This window comes from Leptodactylus fuscus, chromosome 1 (genome assembly GCF_031893055.1).
Source record: "Leptodactylus fuscus isolate aLepFus1 chromosome 1, aLepFus1.hap2, whole genome shotgun sequence".
NCBI lineage: Eukaryota > Metazoa > Chordata > Amphibia > Anura > Leptodactylidae > Leptodactylus > Leptodactylus fuscus.
The window spans coordinates 211,888,473-211,907,276 of NC_134265.1; the positions used below are offsets into that span (position 1 = coordinate 211,888,473).

The 18,804-nt window shown below is 42.9% G+C and overlaps 1 protein-coding gene across 1 annotated transcript in view; it reads left to right on the plus strand.

Moving 5' to 3' along the window:
* Positions 1–18,804, plus strand: part of ADGRL3 (adhesion G protein-coupled receptor L3) — an 877,296-nt gene that overhangs the window by 114,688 nt on the left and 743,804 nt on the right. The window contains exon 3 of the mRNA XM_075282777.1: positions 14,474–14,658. Within this exon, the coding sequence (XP_075138878.1) occupies positions 14,607–14,658 (52 nt within the window). The 5' untranslated portion in view covers positions 14,474–14,606. The remainder of the gene's footprint in view (positions 1–14,473; positions 14,659–18,804) is intronic.

An 18,804-nucleotide genomic window follows, 5' to 3' on the forward strand; every position in this document is an offset into this window, starting at 1 on the left:
CACAGTAATATTTCAGGATTGAAATGAGGTTTATTGTACTAACAGAAAATGTGCAATATGCATGAAACCAAAATTTGACCGGTGCAAAAAATTTTGGTACCCTTATCATTTTATTGATTTGAATACTCCTAACTATTTTATACTGACTTACTGAAGCACAAAATTGGTTTTGTAACCTCAGAGAGCTTTGAACTTCATAGCCAGGTGTATCCAATCATGAGAAAAGGTATTTAAGGTGGCCAATTACAAGTTGTTCTCCTATTTGAATCTCCTCTGAAGAGTGGCATCATGGGCTACTCAAAACAACTCTCAAATGATCTGAAAACAAAATTGTTCAACATAGTTGTTCCGGGGAAGGATACAAAAAGTTGTCTCAGAGATTTAACCTGTCAGTTTCCACTGTGAGGAACATAGTAAGGAAATGGAAGACCAAAGGGAAAGTTTTTGTTAAGCCCAGAAGTGGCAGGCCAAGAAAAATATCAGAAAGGCAGAGAAGAAGAATGGTGAGAACAGTCAAGGACAATCCACTGACCACCTCCAAAGAGCTGCAGCATCATCTTGCTGCAGATGGTGTCACTGTGCATCGGTCAACAATACAGCGCACTTTGCACAAGGAGAAGCTGTATTGGAGAGTGATGAGAAAGAAGCATTTCTGCAAGCACGCCACAAACAGAGTCGCCTGAGGTGTGCAAAAGCACATTAGGACAAGCCAGCTTCATTTTGGAAGAAGGTCCTGTGGACTCATGAAACAAAGACTTGTTTAGTCATACAAAAAGGCGTTATGCATAGCGTCCAAAAAAACCAGCATTCCAAGAAAAACACTTGCTACCCACTGTAAAATTTGGTGGAGGTTCCATCATGCTTTGGGGCTGTGTGGCCAATGCCGGCACCGGGAATCTTGTTAAAGTTGAGGGTCACATGGATTCCACTCAGTATCAGCAGATTCTTGAGAATAATGTTCAAGAATCATTGACGAAGTTGAAGTTACGCCGGGGATGAATATTTCAGCAAGACAATGATCCAAAACACCGCTCCAAATCGACTCAGGCATTCATGCAGAGGAACAATTACAATGTTCTGGAATGGCCATCCCAGTCCCGAGACCTGAATATCATTGAACATCTGTGGGATGATTTGAAGCGGGCTGTCCATGCTCGGCGACCATGAAACTTAACTGAACTTGAATTGTTTTGTAAAGAGGAATGGTCCAAAATACCTTCATCCACGGCTGCAAAATAACGCCGCGTATACAATCCAGGCTCTCATTGAAATCAATGGGAGCGTATACAGCCCGCAAAGTCTCACATGCCGTATACGTGCCACATCACGCGGCACGTTACTCCGTGTGAATTTACCCTAATATGATTAACTTGATTGTAATACACAAGATCAACAGAAGAAGACATGTAGCACAAAATGAAGAACACCCGAAATCCATCCTCCTAAACCTTTAAACCAATTGACTGGATTTAACCATGATAGCCAACTTGGCCAAGAACCATCTTCTTCTGCATGACCATCCCTGAAGTTTTCCTTCAATATTTGTGCCTTCATTATGTCATGGGCAACTCTAAATAGTCCCTGATCATCAATATAGTGACAACAAGTGGGACCTACAAGCTGGCATAAACCTTCTTGAGCTGTAGTCAATTAATCTAATATCATAACATGCTGACTAGTGTCTAGAATTAACATCTTTATATACCAAATACTAGTATTAATGGTTTATTTTATCTGCCTGTCATCATAAGTATCATATGTTCTGACCTAAAACATAAACAAAAAACATAATATTGAATAAGAAATCAGATAATTTCTGAGACTCATGATTGAGGAATCGGTTGCAGTGTGAGGCTTGAATCCAGGTAGGCTTTCCCTCCAGTTTGACTGAGGTGGATGTGGTCAGCTGGACCTGGAATAGACCATCGAACCGCGGATCCAAGGATCTCCTGATGTGTCGCCTCACAGTAACCCAATCTCCAGGCTTTAGAGAATGAGTCCCCTCCAATGAGTCAGGATCTGGAATAGAGCTGAGACCACGGTTATGAATCTATGGGAGATTCTTTCTCATATCCCTATATATTCTGCCATGTCAGAATGTCTGATTTGAAGCTATTGTGGAAAATACAAATCAATCTTTTGTGCAGTACCAAAAAGTATCTCATGAGGGCTTAGCTTTGTTTTCTTATAAGGTGTCATTCGGACTGTTTACCGGTCTCTGCCAACTTTTTTTGGGATTTTCAGTTTAAGCCTTCCCTTTAGTCTCTCCACTACTTGCCACTACTTTGCGGGTGGTAAGGGGTATGGAAATCTTTGTTCGATACCTAGGGCCTGAAAAACTTCCTGCAGGACCTCTGATGTGAAATGAGTTCCTCTGTTACTTTCAATTACTTCTGGAACTCCAAATCTGCAGAATACTTTTGCTAGCATTTTTCCCTTTTCTACAGTCTTAGCATTAACCTTTGCTATGGCTAAGCTTATGGCCAACCGTCAACACATACCAGGACATACTCATATGTACCAACCCTTGGAAACTTAATAAAATCAATTTGTATTCGCTGAAACGGATACAGTGGCTTAGGAGTGCACTTTTTAGGCACTTTGACTGTTCTTCCGGTGTTATGGCAAGCACAGATAACGCATCCCTGCACAATCTTAGCAGCAGTATGATTGAATCCTGGGGCAACCCATGCTTGACCTACTGACCGTACCATAGCTTCCTTGGATTGATGCATTGGGCCATGTGATAGGGCACACATCATTGGATATAGTACCCTGAGAAAGCATAGTTTTGAATTTACAACATACAAACCTTCCTCATTCTTCTCGGCCTTCTTCCTCTTCCAGGCATCTTTCTCTTCTTGAGTGGCCTGTTCCTGAAAAGACTTAAGGAGGGTTAGATCTATTTCCCTTTCCCCTGGTTTCATTTCCACAACATATGCCACTTTGGGGAGAGGAAGTAGAGCTGCTGCCTTTACTGCCGCATTTCCTTCTGCCTCCCTTGTCTGCTCTTTAGTGTGAGCCTGAACCTTTATTATTGGCACCTGCTTGGGCAGCATCAAAGCTGTGCAACTGCCTCAGCATTTTTGCACTTTGGTTTACCCGAAGATCCCATAAAATCTCTACTGCGCCAAATGGGACCATAATCATGAGCAATGCCAAAAGCATACCGGGAATCTGTGTAGATATTTAACATTTGGCCCTCTGCCATCATACACGCCTCAGCGAGAACTTATTAAATTTCCCCTCCTGGGCAGGACACCCAGGTGGGAGATGTCCTTGCTTTATCACTTCCTCAAGGGTCAAAAAAAGATGAAAAAACTGAATTTATTCAAAAACAAATATTGGGGAGTGTTCTTAATGTCTTGGTGGCAAGTTTACCTATAAAATTTCCTTTTGGCCAGATGCTAAAAGACCACACCTAAATTCAGGCGACTTAATGTACATGAAACAAACAACATATGATCATACAATAGATAGAAGTACAAAGGTTCATATAAGGGTGAGCTAGTTTGAGTATATGAGGAAAATGGATACTGAAGACAAAATGGCAGCTAACTCATTTATGTTGCTAAAGCTTTAAAATCTTTCCTAATAAAGGATATACTATCAAAAATATATATAATTGAACTACTCTAACATCACCAAAATGACATGTCACCTGTATTCTATGTTCAGGAACGATTCTGAGGATACCAAATTTATATAGTTTTATTTACATTTTACCTCTTAACAAAAATGTAAAACTGGAAAAAAAAAAATTGTTCTAAAAGTTGCCATATTCTGACACCTGTACTTTTTACATTTCTGTGTATGGGGATGAATAAGGTGTCTTTTTGCCAGGGATATCTAATGTGTATGTATTTCACTGTATTTTTTAGTTTTATATGTATTCTAGGGAAAGGGGGAGTGATTTGAACGTTTAGGTTTTTTTGCTTTTTTAATATTTTTTTTTAAATTTTAAAAATAAATTGAATTCATTTTTTTTAATAAACTAGCTCCCCTTGAACCCGCAGTCTTTTTTATGGGATTTTCACTATGTCACATTATGTTATGTCATAGCCCAGCCTCAATAGTACGGCTCCAGTGATCTTGCCGTGTGGGAGCCCATACTGCAACAAAGAAGGTGGTTATTTTTTTAATGGGGGGAGGGGGCTCACAGTGCAGTGAATACCAATGAGCCGATAGCAGGGTGAAAGACTGTTTATTGGGTGACTGAGTAAGGCCTCATTCACATCTGCGTCAGTAATCCGTTCGGGGGAGTCCGCATGGGGACCCCCCCCCCAACGGAATACTGATTGCATTTGCAAGCGTGTGCAGTGAAAGCACATGGATCCCCGTAGACTATAATGGGGTCCATGTGCTTGCCGCGAGATCTCCGCAGGGAACATGTGGACAGGAATGTACTTCACAATCTACTTTCCTGTCCGCATGACTCGTGCGGAGATCTTGCGGCAAGCACACGGATCCCATTTTAGTCTATGGGGATCCGTGTGCTTTCACTGCACACCGCTTGCAAATGCGTTCAGTAGTCCCTTCGGGGTCCCCATAGGGACTCCCCAAACGGATTACCAAACACAGATGTGAACCAAGAGTAAGAGGATCTGAAAATCAGCAGATTCCCAGGAATCCCAGGTGAGTTGATGTGTCTGTGAATGCTAAAATGGCTGCATGATGCTATATGTTTCAAGCTGCATGTTATCTTTGGAAAAGATAAAGCTATTACCTTCAGGCATTTTAGAAATTGTTCCCAAGGATGTTTTAGAATTATATCAATGATTGTTTTTCCGATGTCTTGGATGATTTCTTCTAATGTTTCTATGATGATAAGGAAGAGTGCATTGAAGATGGGATGTCTATGGTAGTGGTGTATGATAGACACCATGATAGTACTTAAGGGTTAAATAGTCAGGGCCTAAGTTGTTTATGGATTGAACTCTTTGATGGAGTGGTGGAATAAGTGTGCATGGGGGAACCAAAGAAAATAGTTCTGTTTGTAAAAATGGGTGCCAAAACTGACTTTTTTACCTAAAATCTGCGGGTATTTTATATCTTGGATTCGCCATATTCTGACACCCATAACTCTTTTATATTTCTAAATATTGGACTGCGTAAGTTTTTTTTTTTTTTTGTCAGGGCCAGATGTACTTTTTACTTATACCATTTTGGGGAATTCCTGATGTTTTGAATACTTTCTACTTACATTTTTTTTGGAAAGAGAAACAGCAAAAATGTAACAGTTTGGCAATTTTAATTTATATCATGCTTTGCCGTTCATCGTATTGGAAAAATTCTTTCATATGTTTATAGTTTGGGCATTTTCAGATGTGGGAATACCTAAATTCTTTGTTTTGTTTTTTTCATTTTTTTATTTATTTTTTCAGTGATCATTTGATCTCTTATCCCATTAACTGTAATAAAACTGTATTACAGTCAGGCTCGGACTGGCCCACCAGGGTACTGGTGAATCACCCGGTGGGTCCCAGGCCTTTACTGGGTTCTACCACACCCCCAGTGCCACCCCTTTTTTTAATAGGCAGTGGAGGTTTGGTAATGGATAGAATAATGATCACGGTTACAGGGGTTGCAACCACGACCAGAGCGGTATGGGGCCTGCTGGAGATGGCCAGAGCCCCTCAGCACCGTGATATCATTTGGGAAAGCCTCATTCTCCGACTGCTATACATATTGTTAATGGAAAGGGGCCTCTTTCCAATGGTAGCCTGCCTATGGATGGTGATTAAATATATCAAGTACTAGAGGGAGGACCCGGCTTCGCACGGGTATATTACATTTTATGTTTGTGTACTGGCCCCATAAGAATTGTCCAATTTTGCACTGGTGTATTTTGTATGTGGTTTGTGTGTATGTCCATAAGCGTCATGTGATTGTGTGTATCTCATTTTGGATGTCAGTGAAAAACCTGTGATCAGTTGTTATGGATACCTGGAGTAAAGCTGTATCTAATCCTTCCCCATGTAGTACTGTGTTTAGATGCAAGTATCTAATCCTACGGCATGTGGTACTGTGTGCAGATGTGTGTATCTAATCCTATGGCGTGTACAACTGTGTGAAGACACGTGTATCTAATCCTCCCCTGTGTGGTATTGTGTGAAGAGGCGCGTATCTAATCCTATGGCATGTGAACTGTGTGTAGACGCGCGTATCCAATTCCCTAGCATGTGGTAGTGTGTGTAGATGTGCGTATCTAATCCTCCCCCGTGTGGTACTGTGTGCAGACGCGTGTATCTAAACCTCCCCCGCGTGGTACTGTGTGCGGAGACGCGTATCTAATTCTCTGACTTGTGGTACTATTTGCAGAGGCATGTATCTAATCCTCCAAAGTGTGGTACTGTGTGCACACACACGTATCTAATCCTCCCCTGTGTGGTATTGTGTGAAGAGGCGCGTATCTAATCCTTCGGCGTATGTAACTATGTGTAGATGCGCGTATCTAATCCTTCAGCGTATGTAACTTTGTGTAGATGCGCGTATCTAATCCTTCGGCATGTGGAACGTGTGCAGACGCACGTATCAAATCCTTCAGTGTGTGGAACTGTGTGCAGAAGTGCGTATTTAATCCTCTGGTGTGTGGGACTGTGTGCAGACCCGTGTATCTAATTCTACGGCATGTGGTACTGTGTGTAGACGCGCATATCTAATCCTATGGCGTGTACAATTGTGTGAAGACACGTGTATCTAATCCTCCCCTTTATGGTATTGTGTGAAAAGGCACGTATCTAATCCTACGGCATGTGGTACTGTGTGCAGATGCGTGTATCTAATCCTATGGCGTGTACAACTGTGTGAAGACATATGTATCTAATCCTCCCCTGTGTGGTATTGTGTGAAGAGGCGCGTATCTAATCCTACGGCGTGTGGAACTGTGTGCAGACGCGTGTATCCAATCCCCCGGCATGTGGTACTGTGTGCAGACGCGCGTATCTAATCCTATGGCATGTGGTACTGTGTGCAGAGGCATGTATCTAATCCTCCAAAGTGTGGTACTGTGTGCACACACACGTATCTAATCCTCCCCTGTGTGGTATTGTGTGAAGAGGCGCGTATCTAATCCTTCGGCGTGTGGAACTATGTGTAGACGCGCGTATCTAATCCTACTGCATGTGGTACTGTGTGCAGATGCGTGTATCTAATCCTATGGCGTGTACAACTGTGTGCAGACGCGCGTATCTAATCCTCTGGAGTGTGGAACTGTGTGTAGACGCGTGTATCTAATCCTAAGGCCTGTGGTACTCTGTGCAGTCGCGTGTATCTAATCCTATGGCGTGTACAAATATGTGCAGATGCGCGTATCTAATCCTCTGGAGTGTGGAACTGTGTGTAGACGCCTGTATCTAATCCTTCGGCATGTGGAACCATGTGCAGACACACATATCAAATCCTTCAGTGTGTGGAACTGTGTGCAGAAGTGCGTATTTAATCCTCTGGTGTGTGGGACTGTGTGCAGACGCGTGTATCTAATCCTATGGTGTGTACAACTGTGTGAAGACACGTGTATCTAATCCTCCCCTGTGTGGTAGTGTGAAGAGGCGCGTATCTAATCCTACGGCATATGGTACTGTGTGCAGACGCGTGTATCTAATCCTATGGCGTGTACAACTGTGTGAAGACACGTGTATCTAATCCTCCCCTGTGTGGTATTGTGTGAAGAGGTGCGTATCTAATCCTACGGCATATGGTACTGTGTGCAGACGCGTGTATCTAATCCTATGGCGTGTACAACTGTGTGAAGACTCGTGTATCTAATCCTCCCCTGTGTGGTATTGTGTGAAGAGGCGCGTATCTAATCCTACGGCATGTGGTACTGTGTGCAGACGCGTGTATCTAATCCTCTGGCGTGTACAACTGTGTGAAGACACGTGTATCTAATCCTCCCCTGTGTGGTACTGTGTGCAGACGCGTGTATGTAATCCTATGGCATGTGGTACTGTGTGTAGACATGTGTAGCTAATCCTACGGCATGTGGTACTCTGTGCAGACGTGCGTATCTAATCCTCTGGAGTGTGGAACTGTGTGTAGACATGTGTAGCTAATCCTACGGCATGTGGTACTCTGTGCAGACGTGCGTATCTAATCCTCTGGAGTGTGGAACTGTGTGTAGACGCCTGTATCTAATCCTTCGGCATGTGGAACCGTGTGCAGACGCACTTATCTAATCCTTCAGTGTGTGGAACTGTGTGCAGAAGTGCGTATTTAATTCTCTGGTTTGTGGGACTGTGTGCAGACCCGTGTATCTAATCCTCTAACATGTGGTACTGTGTGCTGATCTGTGTATCTAATCCTCTGATGCGTGTATCTCAGTTTGGATATCAGTGTTGTATTGTGCATGTGGAGTGACCGTGTGTATTGCAGTTGGAATATGAGTGAAAGACTTGCAGGTTTGTATTGGCTAAGGGGGGGCACTGTGTTTGAAATGCTGTATCTCAGCAACGGTATGTCCGAGCGAGTTGGAGTCTCGTCTTAAACCTTCCCGGATATCTGAAGTATCTCTGTACCAAATTTGGTGAAGATCGGTCCAGTCGTTTGGTTCGCATTAGAGCACAGACAGACAGACAGACAGAAATTCATTTTTATAATATAGGGAGATTTATACTTGCTTATGCTTCTTCGGGGTTCTTCCAGCCTGTAACAAGGTCATGTGCCCCACACGTCACTACTGAAGCCTATGATTTGGCACCAGCTGTCACATGAAGCATGCCAGCATAATGATGTCAGTGCAGCCCTTGTGTCTGCTGAGGCCCATTCACAGGCTCCAGTGACGTTTGGGGCACGTTAGCTCAGTCACAGCCAGAAGAGGACTGAAAAGGATGCTGACAACAGCCTGATGGAGCGAGGATGCTAGGAGAGGTAAGGTAAGGTGAATATAAGTGTTTGTTATTATGACCTCCTATGGACCTCCGATTAATATTCTCTGGGATCTGAGGCAAACCCAGTGTATAATAATAACACTAGTGCCAAACCTCAAATTTTGTGGGGTTTGCCTGAAGCGGCTTAAGGGGGACACTTGGGAACACTTTATACTGTGTGGGGCCACTATAGAGTAAATTATATTGTGTGAGGCCACTGTGGAGCATATTATACTGTGTGGGGCCACTGTGGAGCATATTCGGTCTGGGGGCCACTGTGGAGGACATCATACTGTGTGGGGGCCATGGTTATGAATATTGTACTTTGTTGAGGACAATTATGCAGCATATCATACTGTGTGGGGGCCACTGTAGAGTATTAGATTCTTTGGGGGTCATTGTGGAACATTTTGTACTGTGTGGGGGCTACAGTGAAGCATATTACACTGTGTGGGGCCCCTTCATTATTTACATGACACTCCATCTATTTTATAGCAGACATGATATTATCACAGGCTGTAATTAGATTGCACGAGCACTATAAAACAGATCTGTGCAAAGTAAATAGCAAGGTTTGGGGGCAAAAGCACCATGGTCTATTCAAACAGTTGATCAGCAGGGGCCCTGGGTGTTAGATCCCCACTAATCTCTTAGACTGTTAGGAGCCCACATATCAGATGTTTACCAGCTTCCAGTATTGTTTCCATGCTGGGTGCTGCTCATTCACCATATTCTTGATAACCACAGTTGTGGGTTTTAGTTGTATGGGCCATCTTAATGTTAATTCCAGGAGTCACTATGCTGACTTACTATACATAGTGTAGAGGTGGTTGTACAGTCATGGCCAAAAGTTTTGAGAATGACACAAATCTTATATTTTCACATGATCTGCTGCCCTCTGGTTTTTATGTGTGTTTGTCAGATGTTTTTATCACATACAGAAATATAATTGCAATCATATTATGAGTAACAAAAGCTTATATTGACAGTTAGAATGAGTTAATGCAGCAAGTCAATATTTGCAGAGTTGACCCTTCTTCTTCAGGACCTCTGCAATTCTCCCTTGCATGCTCTCAATCAACTTCTGGACCAAATCCTGACTGATAGCAGTCCATTCTTGCACAATCAATGCTTGCATTTTGTCAGAATTTGTAGGTTTTTGTTTGTCCACCCGTCTCTTGATGATTGACCACAAGTTCTCAATAGGATTAAGATCTGGGGAGTTTCCAGGCCATGGACCCAAAATCTCTATGTTTTGTTCCCTGAGCCATTTAGTTATCACCTTTGCTTTATGGCAAGGTGCTCCATCATGCTGGAAAAGGCATTGTTGATCGCCAAACTGCTCTTGGACGGTTGGGAGAAGTTGATCTTCGAGGACATTCTGGTACCATTCTTTATTCATTAATTATACATACCAACTAAGCAATTGATGTCTGGTTTTGCTAAACTTAGTATCATCTGCACTTCTGATGTAAACATGGAAATAGAGTTCTTTTATAAATTGAAAGTGATGGCTTTTTCTTTTAGATATATTGCATACTCTTCATAGATGTAATACACACTTGTTTTTTAGCTTATTTATCAATGTTGATTATAAAACCCGGTAGTTTACTAGCAACAAACTGTATGCATATATTTTTTGATTTTTGATTTGGATGCAATAGAGTTTTATGTATTTATGTTTTGGTTTTATCTTTTGTGTGATGTAGTCGATACACTTGAGGAAGGGCATAAGCCCGAAACGCGTTGTGTAACGTCAATCGGAATAAAGAATGTCCATTTTTTCTAACTAATTGAGCGCGGTGATCCCCTTTTTTTCTCGGGTCCTCCAATCATTCTTTATTCATGGCTGTGTTTTTAGGCAAGACTGTGAGAGAGCGGATTCCCTTGGCTGAGAAGCAACCCCACACATGAATGGTTTCAGGATGCTTTACAGTTGGCATGAGACAAAACTGGTGGTAGCGCTCACCTCGTCTTCTCCGAATAAGCTGTTTTCCAGATGTCCCAAACAATCGAAAAGGGGATTCATCAGAGAAAATGACTTTACCCAAGTCCTCAGCAGTCCACTCCCTGTACCTTTTGCAGAATATCAGTCTGTCCCTGATGTTTTTTTCTGGAGAGAAGTGGCTTCTTTGCTGCCCTCCTTGAGACCAGGCCTTGCTCCAAGAGTCTCCGCCTCACAGTGCGTGCAGATGCACTCACACCTGCCTGCTGCCATTCCTGAGCAAGCTCTGCACTGCTGGTAGCCCGATCCCGCAGCTGAAACACTTTTAAGAGATGGTCCTGGCGCTTGCTGGTCTTTCTTGGGTGCCCTGGAGCCTTTTTGCCAACAATGGAACCTCTCTCCTTGAAGTTCTTGATGATGCGATAGATTGTTGACTGAGGTGCAATCTTTCTAGCTGCGATACTCTTCCCTGTTAGGCCATTTTTGTGAAGTGCAATGATGACTGCACGTGTTTCTTTAGAGATAATCATGGTTAACAGAAGAGAAACAATGATGCCAAGCACCAGCCTCCTTTTAAAGTGTCCAGTGGTGTCATTCTTACTTAATCATGACAGATTGATCTCCAGCCCTGTCCTCATCAACACCCACACCTGTGTTAATGGAGCAATCACTGAAACGATGTTAGCTGGTCCTTTTAAGGCAGGTCTGCAATGATGTTGAAATGTGTTTTGGGGGATAAAGTTCATTTTCTAGGCAAATATTGACTTTGCAAGTAATTGCTGTTAAGCTGATCACTCTTTATAACATTCTGGAGTATGTGCAAATTGCCATTAGAACAACTGAAGCAGTAGACTTTGTAAAAATTAATATTTGTATCATTCTCAAAACTTTTGGCCATGACTGTAGGTAGTGCAGTAGTGCGCATTGTTTGGTGAGTTAGCAGAAAGGTATTGTTATTACCCATAGTTGTGCAGTATTGGTACAGCTTATCCGCAGGGGTCCTGGTGGTGGGCCCCTAAAAAGCAATTCCACTGTTGGGCCATAGACATCACAGTCCAACAATGATTGCAAGTTCATAGGTGATTCAAAGTGTAACTATTGAGGCCTACTACAGGCAAGCCTGAGTAGTTATACATTTATGACAGTTCTTCTCAAGGCTTTTAGCTGCCATGGATACCAGACAGCTCCTGAGATGTCGCCACATGGGAAGAATAAAAGAAAAGTAAGTGGACGAGATGGTCCACTTAATATTTGTTTAATTTTTTTCTAAATAATGTTTGAGCATTCATGTGTCTGCAATAGTATAGAACAGCAGAGACTGATGGCCACTCTGCTTTAGAGCAGCCACCATATTTATAGACTAAACATCCATTATTACACTATTATATCCTACTATTACAGTAAATTCTGGAATGATGAACTGGGGTACTAAATGTATTTACCCTACTCTCAGAACTGTGGATCTGAGAAAGGTGCAGGAGATTCCCCATCTGGGGAGCCCAATTGGCTGTTGAGTGGTCATGATACCAATTTCAGAGGACAAAAGGCATATGCAGCAAGCTTCCTGGGACAGAAGGACAGCTCCCAACATCCGGGAACAGTTTTGAGTGAAGCCAATGGATAGCTTGGGGCCCCATCTATCACACACACACACACACACACACACGAGTCGGCAAGACAACTGTGGACCTGTGATTTTTCAAGTATCATTGCCAAGCTCCTGCTGCCGCTAGTTTTCTGCAGTGGTAGGAGCCTGGAGATTCTGTGGGCCCCGGCGGCTAAAACACTCCCCGGCATCCGCCGTTCTATTAGAGCGGGGTCTGTAAGTATAATGGTGACTGCTCTGCTGCGGAGTGGTCGCCATAGCAACTGGACATGCGATCCCCCCCCCCCTCAAGCTCCTGCCGCTGCTTGTTTTCTGCAGTGGTAGGAGCCTGGTGATTCTGCGGGCCCCGGCGGCTAAAACACTCCCCGGCATCCGCCGTTCCATTAGAGCGGGGTCTGTAAGTATAATGGTGACCGCTCTGCTGCAGAGTGGTCGCCGACTCGCCATAGCAACTGGAGATGCGCCCCCCCCCCAAAAAAAAAAAAGAAAAAAAAAGAGGTTTACAATTAGCCCTGGGGTCGGTCCCCACTGGCTCCATACCTTGAGAGTTGCAGGCCGGCTCCTGAGTAGTGAGATCGCAGGAGCCGACCTGTTCCGATGACAGACGGGAGCCTAATAAAGGTTCCCAGGCCTGTCATAGTAATATTACTGTTGTGGCTGGTCTATAGAATGTATAGAATCTCCCATAGACGGCAATACACTTGTATTGTCGTCTATGGGACTTGCAATCAAATGATTGCAGGTTCAAGTCTCTAGGAGGGCTAATAAAATAGTGAAAAAAAAAAAAGCTATAAAAAAATGAAACAAATAAAAGCTCTAAATCACGCCTTTCCCTAGAATATATATAAAAGTAGAAAATTACTGTGAAACATATACACATTATGGTGGGGTCACATCAGTGCCCGATCTCAGTTTTGCAGTTTTCCGTTTCCTGCCTGAGAAACTGGGCATGAGACAGAAACCAGCAGGCAGTTTTCAAACCCATTCATTTGAATGGGTTTGAAAAGTGAGCGCCTGTGAGCATCTTCTGCTCTTCACAGTTTTTTTTTTAACCGGACACAAAGTCGGACATACAGGACTTTATGTCCGGTTTAAAAAAAAACGGTTTCGCCGCGGAGAGCAGAAGGCACTCACCGGTAGACACTCAATGCCGGGTTTCCGTCTCCTGTCGGCAGAAACTTCAAAACGGAGATTGGGCGCTGGTGTGAACCCGCCCTTAGGTATCCCTGTGTCTGAAAGTGCCCGGTCTACTGAATATAGGGTATGCTCAGTGCTCCTATTCTGTCGGGAAGGGGTTAATAGGAGCACTGCAGATACCCTATATTCAGCCAGGCTGAATTCCAAGTGGGGGGAAAAATCCCAGTCCTCAAGCTCAGGGAAGGGGCAGACAGACAACCAAAACACCCCCTCTCCTTCCACTGCACCCAGCATCTACTGCACCCAAAAACTCCGGCCATTTTAATTTTTGAAATTTTCCAGTAGCTGTTGCATTTCTCCCTCTCGGCTTATACTTGAGTCAATAAGTTTTCCCAGTTTTTTTGTGGTAAAATTAGGGGCCTGGTTCCCGGGGGAGGGTGGCATTTTTGCTGACCTAAGCCAGCTTGTCCTGGACTGGCTTAGCGTTAACATCTCGGCAGCCCGACACGGGAAGCGAGCGGTGGATTGGGGCGGCCCTATGGACGCAGCGCTGTTCCAGCGGCCGCCCCTCACGCTTAGCAGAGAGAAGGTCCTTTCCCTGCCTGCTCTCTGCCTGCTAACGACGCTCGGCCCCGCCCCTTTCTGACGTCCGGCTCAGGCGGCACAAACCCTAGGGTCACCCCTGCTCGGCTTATATTCAGGTTGGCTTATACTCGAGTATATACGGTATATCTATAAATAAAGTCCTTTGGAGTAAAATTGTGAAAATGTAAAGACTATCAGTGAAAATCCTCTTTAAACCATAATGCTGGTGAAGAATAACTTTTACTGTTATTTATAATACAGCTTGGTTTTTTTTGGATTTTAGTTCACAACATCCACAATAGTTAAATTATATATTTGTATTTGTTTTTCTAGGTCTTGTACCTTTCCTACTATCAAATTGGGCGGCAGATTTATCCTTTGGAAGGAATTTCGTCTACACCTGAAGAAAACGTGAAAAAAAGGAAATTTCCTGGCCTTACCTCTGTTTTCATTATACCTCTTAGCAATGTCATCATTACAGTTGTTCATTTGCTTGAAGCTGATAACAGTAATTCATGGTAAGAGTAAAAAAAACTGCTATTTAAAATAACTTGATAGTATTTATTATTCCCTGTAAAACTACCTGCATGGTCTGCTTGGTAGAAAAGATATTTCATTTTGTGAACATTACTAAATTGTATGTTGCACAATAAGATAGTTGGCAAGGTTGTGGCAAGATTGTATGAAAGATGTTATTCCACCCTTCTAAAATCGGCAATAAATTTTAGAAAAATTGGGGTTCAGCCGTCAGGGCCTCCATTATCTGTTCCCTGGCTCCTATAACACTGCCCTATAACAACAACAGAAAACAAACAAAGGAAGGGCAGGGTAATGGAGGGGAGGATTGGGGAGAACAAGGAGCATCAAATGAGCAACAGGGGGAGATATGGGGGGAGGGAAACAATAGCTCTGTTGCAGCAGATTCAAATTCTAAAACCAAGAGCATAAACAAAGGCAATTACGATAAGATAAGATAATCCTTTAATAGTTCCACAGTGGGGAAATTTCAGAATTCACAATTATACATCATGTAAGAGAGAGAGAGAGAGAGAGAGAGAGAGAGAGAGAGAGAGAGGAGAAAGAACACAGAGGAGAAGGCAGACTGGAATAATACTCAACTGAGTAGTAAAAGTGCTTCTATAAATGACTCTTATAATTACCTTTCACGCTTTTCTTACTTCTAAGGTGCAAGCACCTGTCACAGACCTCAGTCCTCAAGACTTGGCCATGTACTTTAAAGACAAAATTATCAACATCTGTCAGGAAATAACCCAGGGGCAGCATGGTGGCTCAGTGGTTAACCTTGCAGCGCTGGAGTTCCGGGTTCTAATCCTGCCGAGGGTACTTTGGTTTCCTCCCACAATCCAAAGAAATACTGATAGGAGATTGTAATCCCTATATAGGACAGTGATTGTCAATGCCTGTAAAGCGTAGAGCAATATGATGGCGCTATATAAGTATAAAAAAAAAATCCCAGTTTCTCAGAAGCATCTGACTCCTTCCATCCATCCTAACCCAATAATAGAAAAAGTCTCCCAAATTTTTTCTACTTCTCACCCTACTACTTGCATCCCTATCCCATCATGCTTCCTCTGGTTTCTGCCCTCTTGGGTTACTACTTATTGAAGTTTTTACCCCTCTTTTTCTAATGGAACTTTTTGACTCCTCTTTCAAAGATACTGAAAAAAATATCTCTCAAACCATACTGTGCTGTTAACTACACCCTCCCCCCCCAATAACGTCCAGACAGAACTGAGTCCGACTGGACGTTTTAACCCTTTTGGTCATGTTTCATGGCGCGATCGAAAGGGATCCGCCAACTTTTTGTCCCAATTGGAACCCCCCATGGCAAGATCGGGGGGTGGCAGTATCAGTAAAAGACAGCCTGGGGTCTGGCCAGTGACCCTAGGTTGCCTGGGACCCCCATATATCTGGCGATCCTGCCAGGACCTTCTGACGTCAGACTGTGCGTCTGCATAGCCTGACATCCTGCTATGCTCTGTGAGACACATGCATGCTGTGTCTCATACAGTATACTATATCAGTAATCAAAGTATTGCTGAATCAAGTGTCCTAAATGGACACATGAAAACGGGGAAAAAATGTGAAAATAAATAAATAAAGTGTATTAAAAAAATGTATAAAGTTATAAAAGCCCAAAAATGTCTTTTTCTCTATAGAAAATGAATTATATAAAAAAAGCCCTAAAAATTATTAAAAACAATGCATATTTGGTATTGCCGCGTCTGTAACAATCTGTACAATAAAACTGAAATGTACACGGTGAACATCAGAAACCCCCCCCCAGAAAAAACCCGCTGAAAGTAGTGATTTTTCGCCATCTCACTTTACAAAATATGCTATAAAAAGTGATCGAAAAGTCATATGCACGCCACAACAGTACCAATAAAAAACACAGGTTGTCCCGCAAAAAATAAGCCCTCAACCAACACTGACAACCAAAAAATAAAAATGTCAGAAGATGGCGATTCAAAAATCACTGATTTATGTCCCCAAATGTGTTTTTGTTCTTCAGAATTAGTATTGCATAAAAAAATAATATAAATGAGGTATTGCCGTAACCGTACCGACCCGCAGAATAAAGGCCACATTTTACTTATACTGTACGCTGCATGGTGTAAAATTAAAAATGTAAAACTCAATGCCAGGATTTTTTTTTAATCCAGTAAGAAAGAGTTAATAAAATGTATCCAATAAGTTGTAGGCACCCAAAAATGGTGTCATTACAAAATGCATCTGATCCCGCAAACAACAAGCCCTTATATGGCCACGTCACCAGAAAAATGAAGAAAAGATCGCATCTAGCAATGTGAAGACAAAAAACCCCAAATCGCCAAATTATTAGAATACAACTGACTGCGGCAGGAAGGGAATATAAAAGCTGTGTGATCATATATCAGGGAACACCCCAGATTTACAGCTTATTAGGGAAAAGACACCAGAAGTGACCCCCAGAGCAACTCCCCCAATCATAAGAGCTACTGGGACATAGTAGGGAATTTGGTGTTTGCAAGTCCTCCGCACAGCTTACATATTCCCTCTTTACCATCCGCTGTGAAGTCACGTCTAGGATATTAATACTCACTACACCCCCTGATAAATTCTTTGCGGGGTGCAGTTTTTAAAATGGGGTCACTCCTTTGGGGAATCCACTTTTCTGGTACCTTACAGGCTCTACAAACATGACATGGCGTTCAGATACCAAACATCTGAATCTGCACTCCAAAAACCGCATAGCGCTCCTTCCCTTCTGTGCCCTGCTATGTGCCCAAACTGCAGTCTATGCCACATGTATGACACTGGGTGTACCCAGGATAACGTACGTAATGTCATATGTGGTATAAACTGATATTAGGGCACAGCCGGACATAGAAGGGAAGAAGGGTTATTGGGTTGTTGGAGCATTGACCGTTTGGTTTTGGATGCCATGACACTTTTTCAGAGCTGAAACGCCAGTAAAGTGGAATCCCCTGATATGAGACCTTATTTTGGAAACTACACCCCTGAAGGATTTATCCAGGGGTACAGAGAGCATTTTTAACCCCTAAGTGTTGCTATAACTTAATATTCATAAATGAATATGAAGAAGATTGTGAGAGGTAAAAATTACCATTTTTCCAGGAATACGTCATTTCAGTGCGTGATATGTTGTGCTCGACTTCTATAAGGTATGAACACTCTAAAAGCTGTTGTGCCCAGGATACCTGCTTAACAGTTTTTGTAGTGTCTCTGTTGACATAAGCTGGGCACAACATGTTGGGCACTGAAATGGCAAATCTCTGGAAAAATTTCATTTTTAACTTCTCATTATCAGTTGCAATTTCATTTCTGGAAACGAAATAAATGCAACACTCAAGGGTTAAAAATGCTCGCTACGCCACTTGATATGCAAAAGTGGCATGATATAAAAAACCAAGCTGTGCTCCAAAAACCAAAATAGCGCTCCTTCCCTTCTGTGTTCGGCTGTGCCCAAACAGCCGTTTCTACTCATATATGGCATTAAGTATGTTTTCCGGGGTACACCAGTGTCATACATGTGGGCATACACTGCCTTTGGGTACACAGCAGGGCGCAGATGTGAAGGAGCGACATGTGCTTTTGGAGTGCAGATTTAGATTCTTCGTTTTTGTACACCATGTCACCATTGTAGACACCCTAAAAATGCCCCTACAAAATGGGGCCACTTATTGGGGAATTCTAGTTTACTGTCGCCTCCAGGGCTCTGCAAAAACATCATGGCGCCCAGAAAGTCCCTCTAACTCAGTACCCCAATAGGTAAAAAACGCAGTGCTCCTTCCCTCCTGAGCCCTGCTGTGCGCCCAAGCAGCAGTTTACACCCACATATATAATTTTTTGCCCCTCGGGATGGCCCACTTAATAGTTTTAGGAGCGCAGGTCTCTGACAACACAAAGTGGGTGCAACGTATTGGGCACATATAATGGCATATTTCTTTCAAAATTTAAATTTTCATTTTGCACATTAATTTTTGGGAAGGATTTTAGGCACAAAATGATAATACCCCTTGATTCATTCATTGACAGGTGCAGTTTCTAAAATGGGGTCACTTTTGAGGGGTTTCCATTGTATTGATACTTTAGGGGCTCAGCAAATACGACATGGCACCAGAAAACTATTCCAGCAA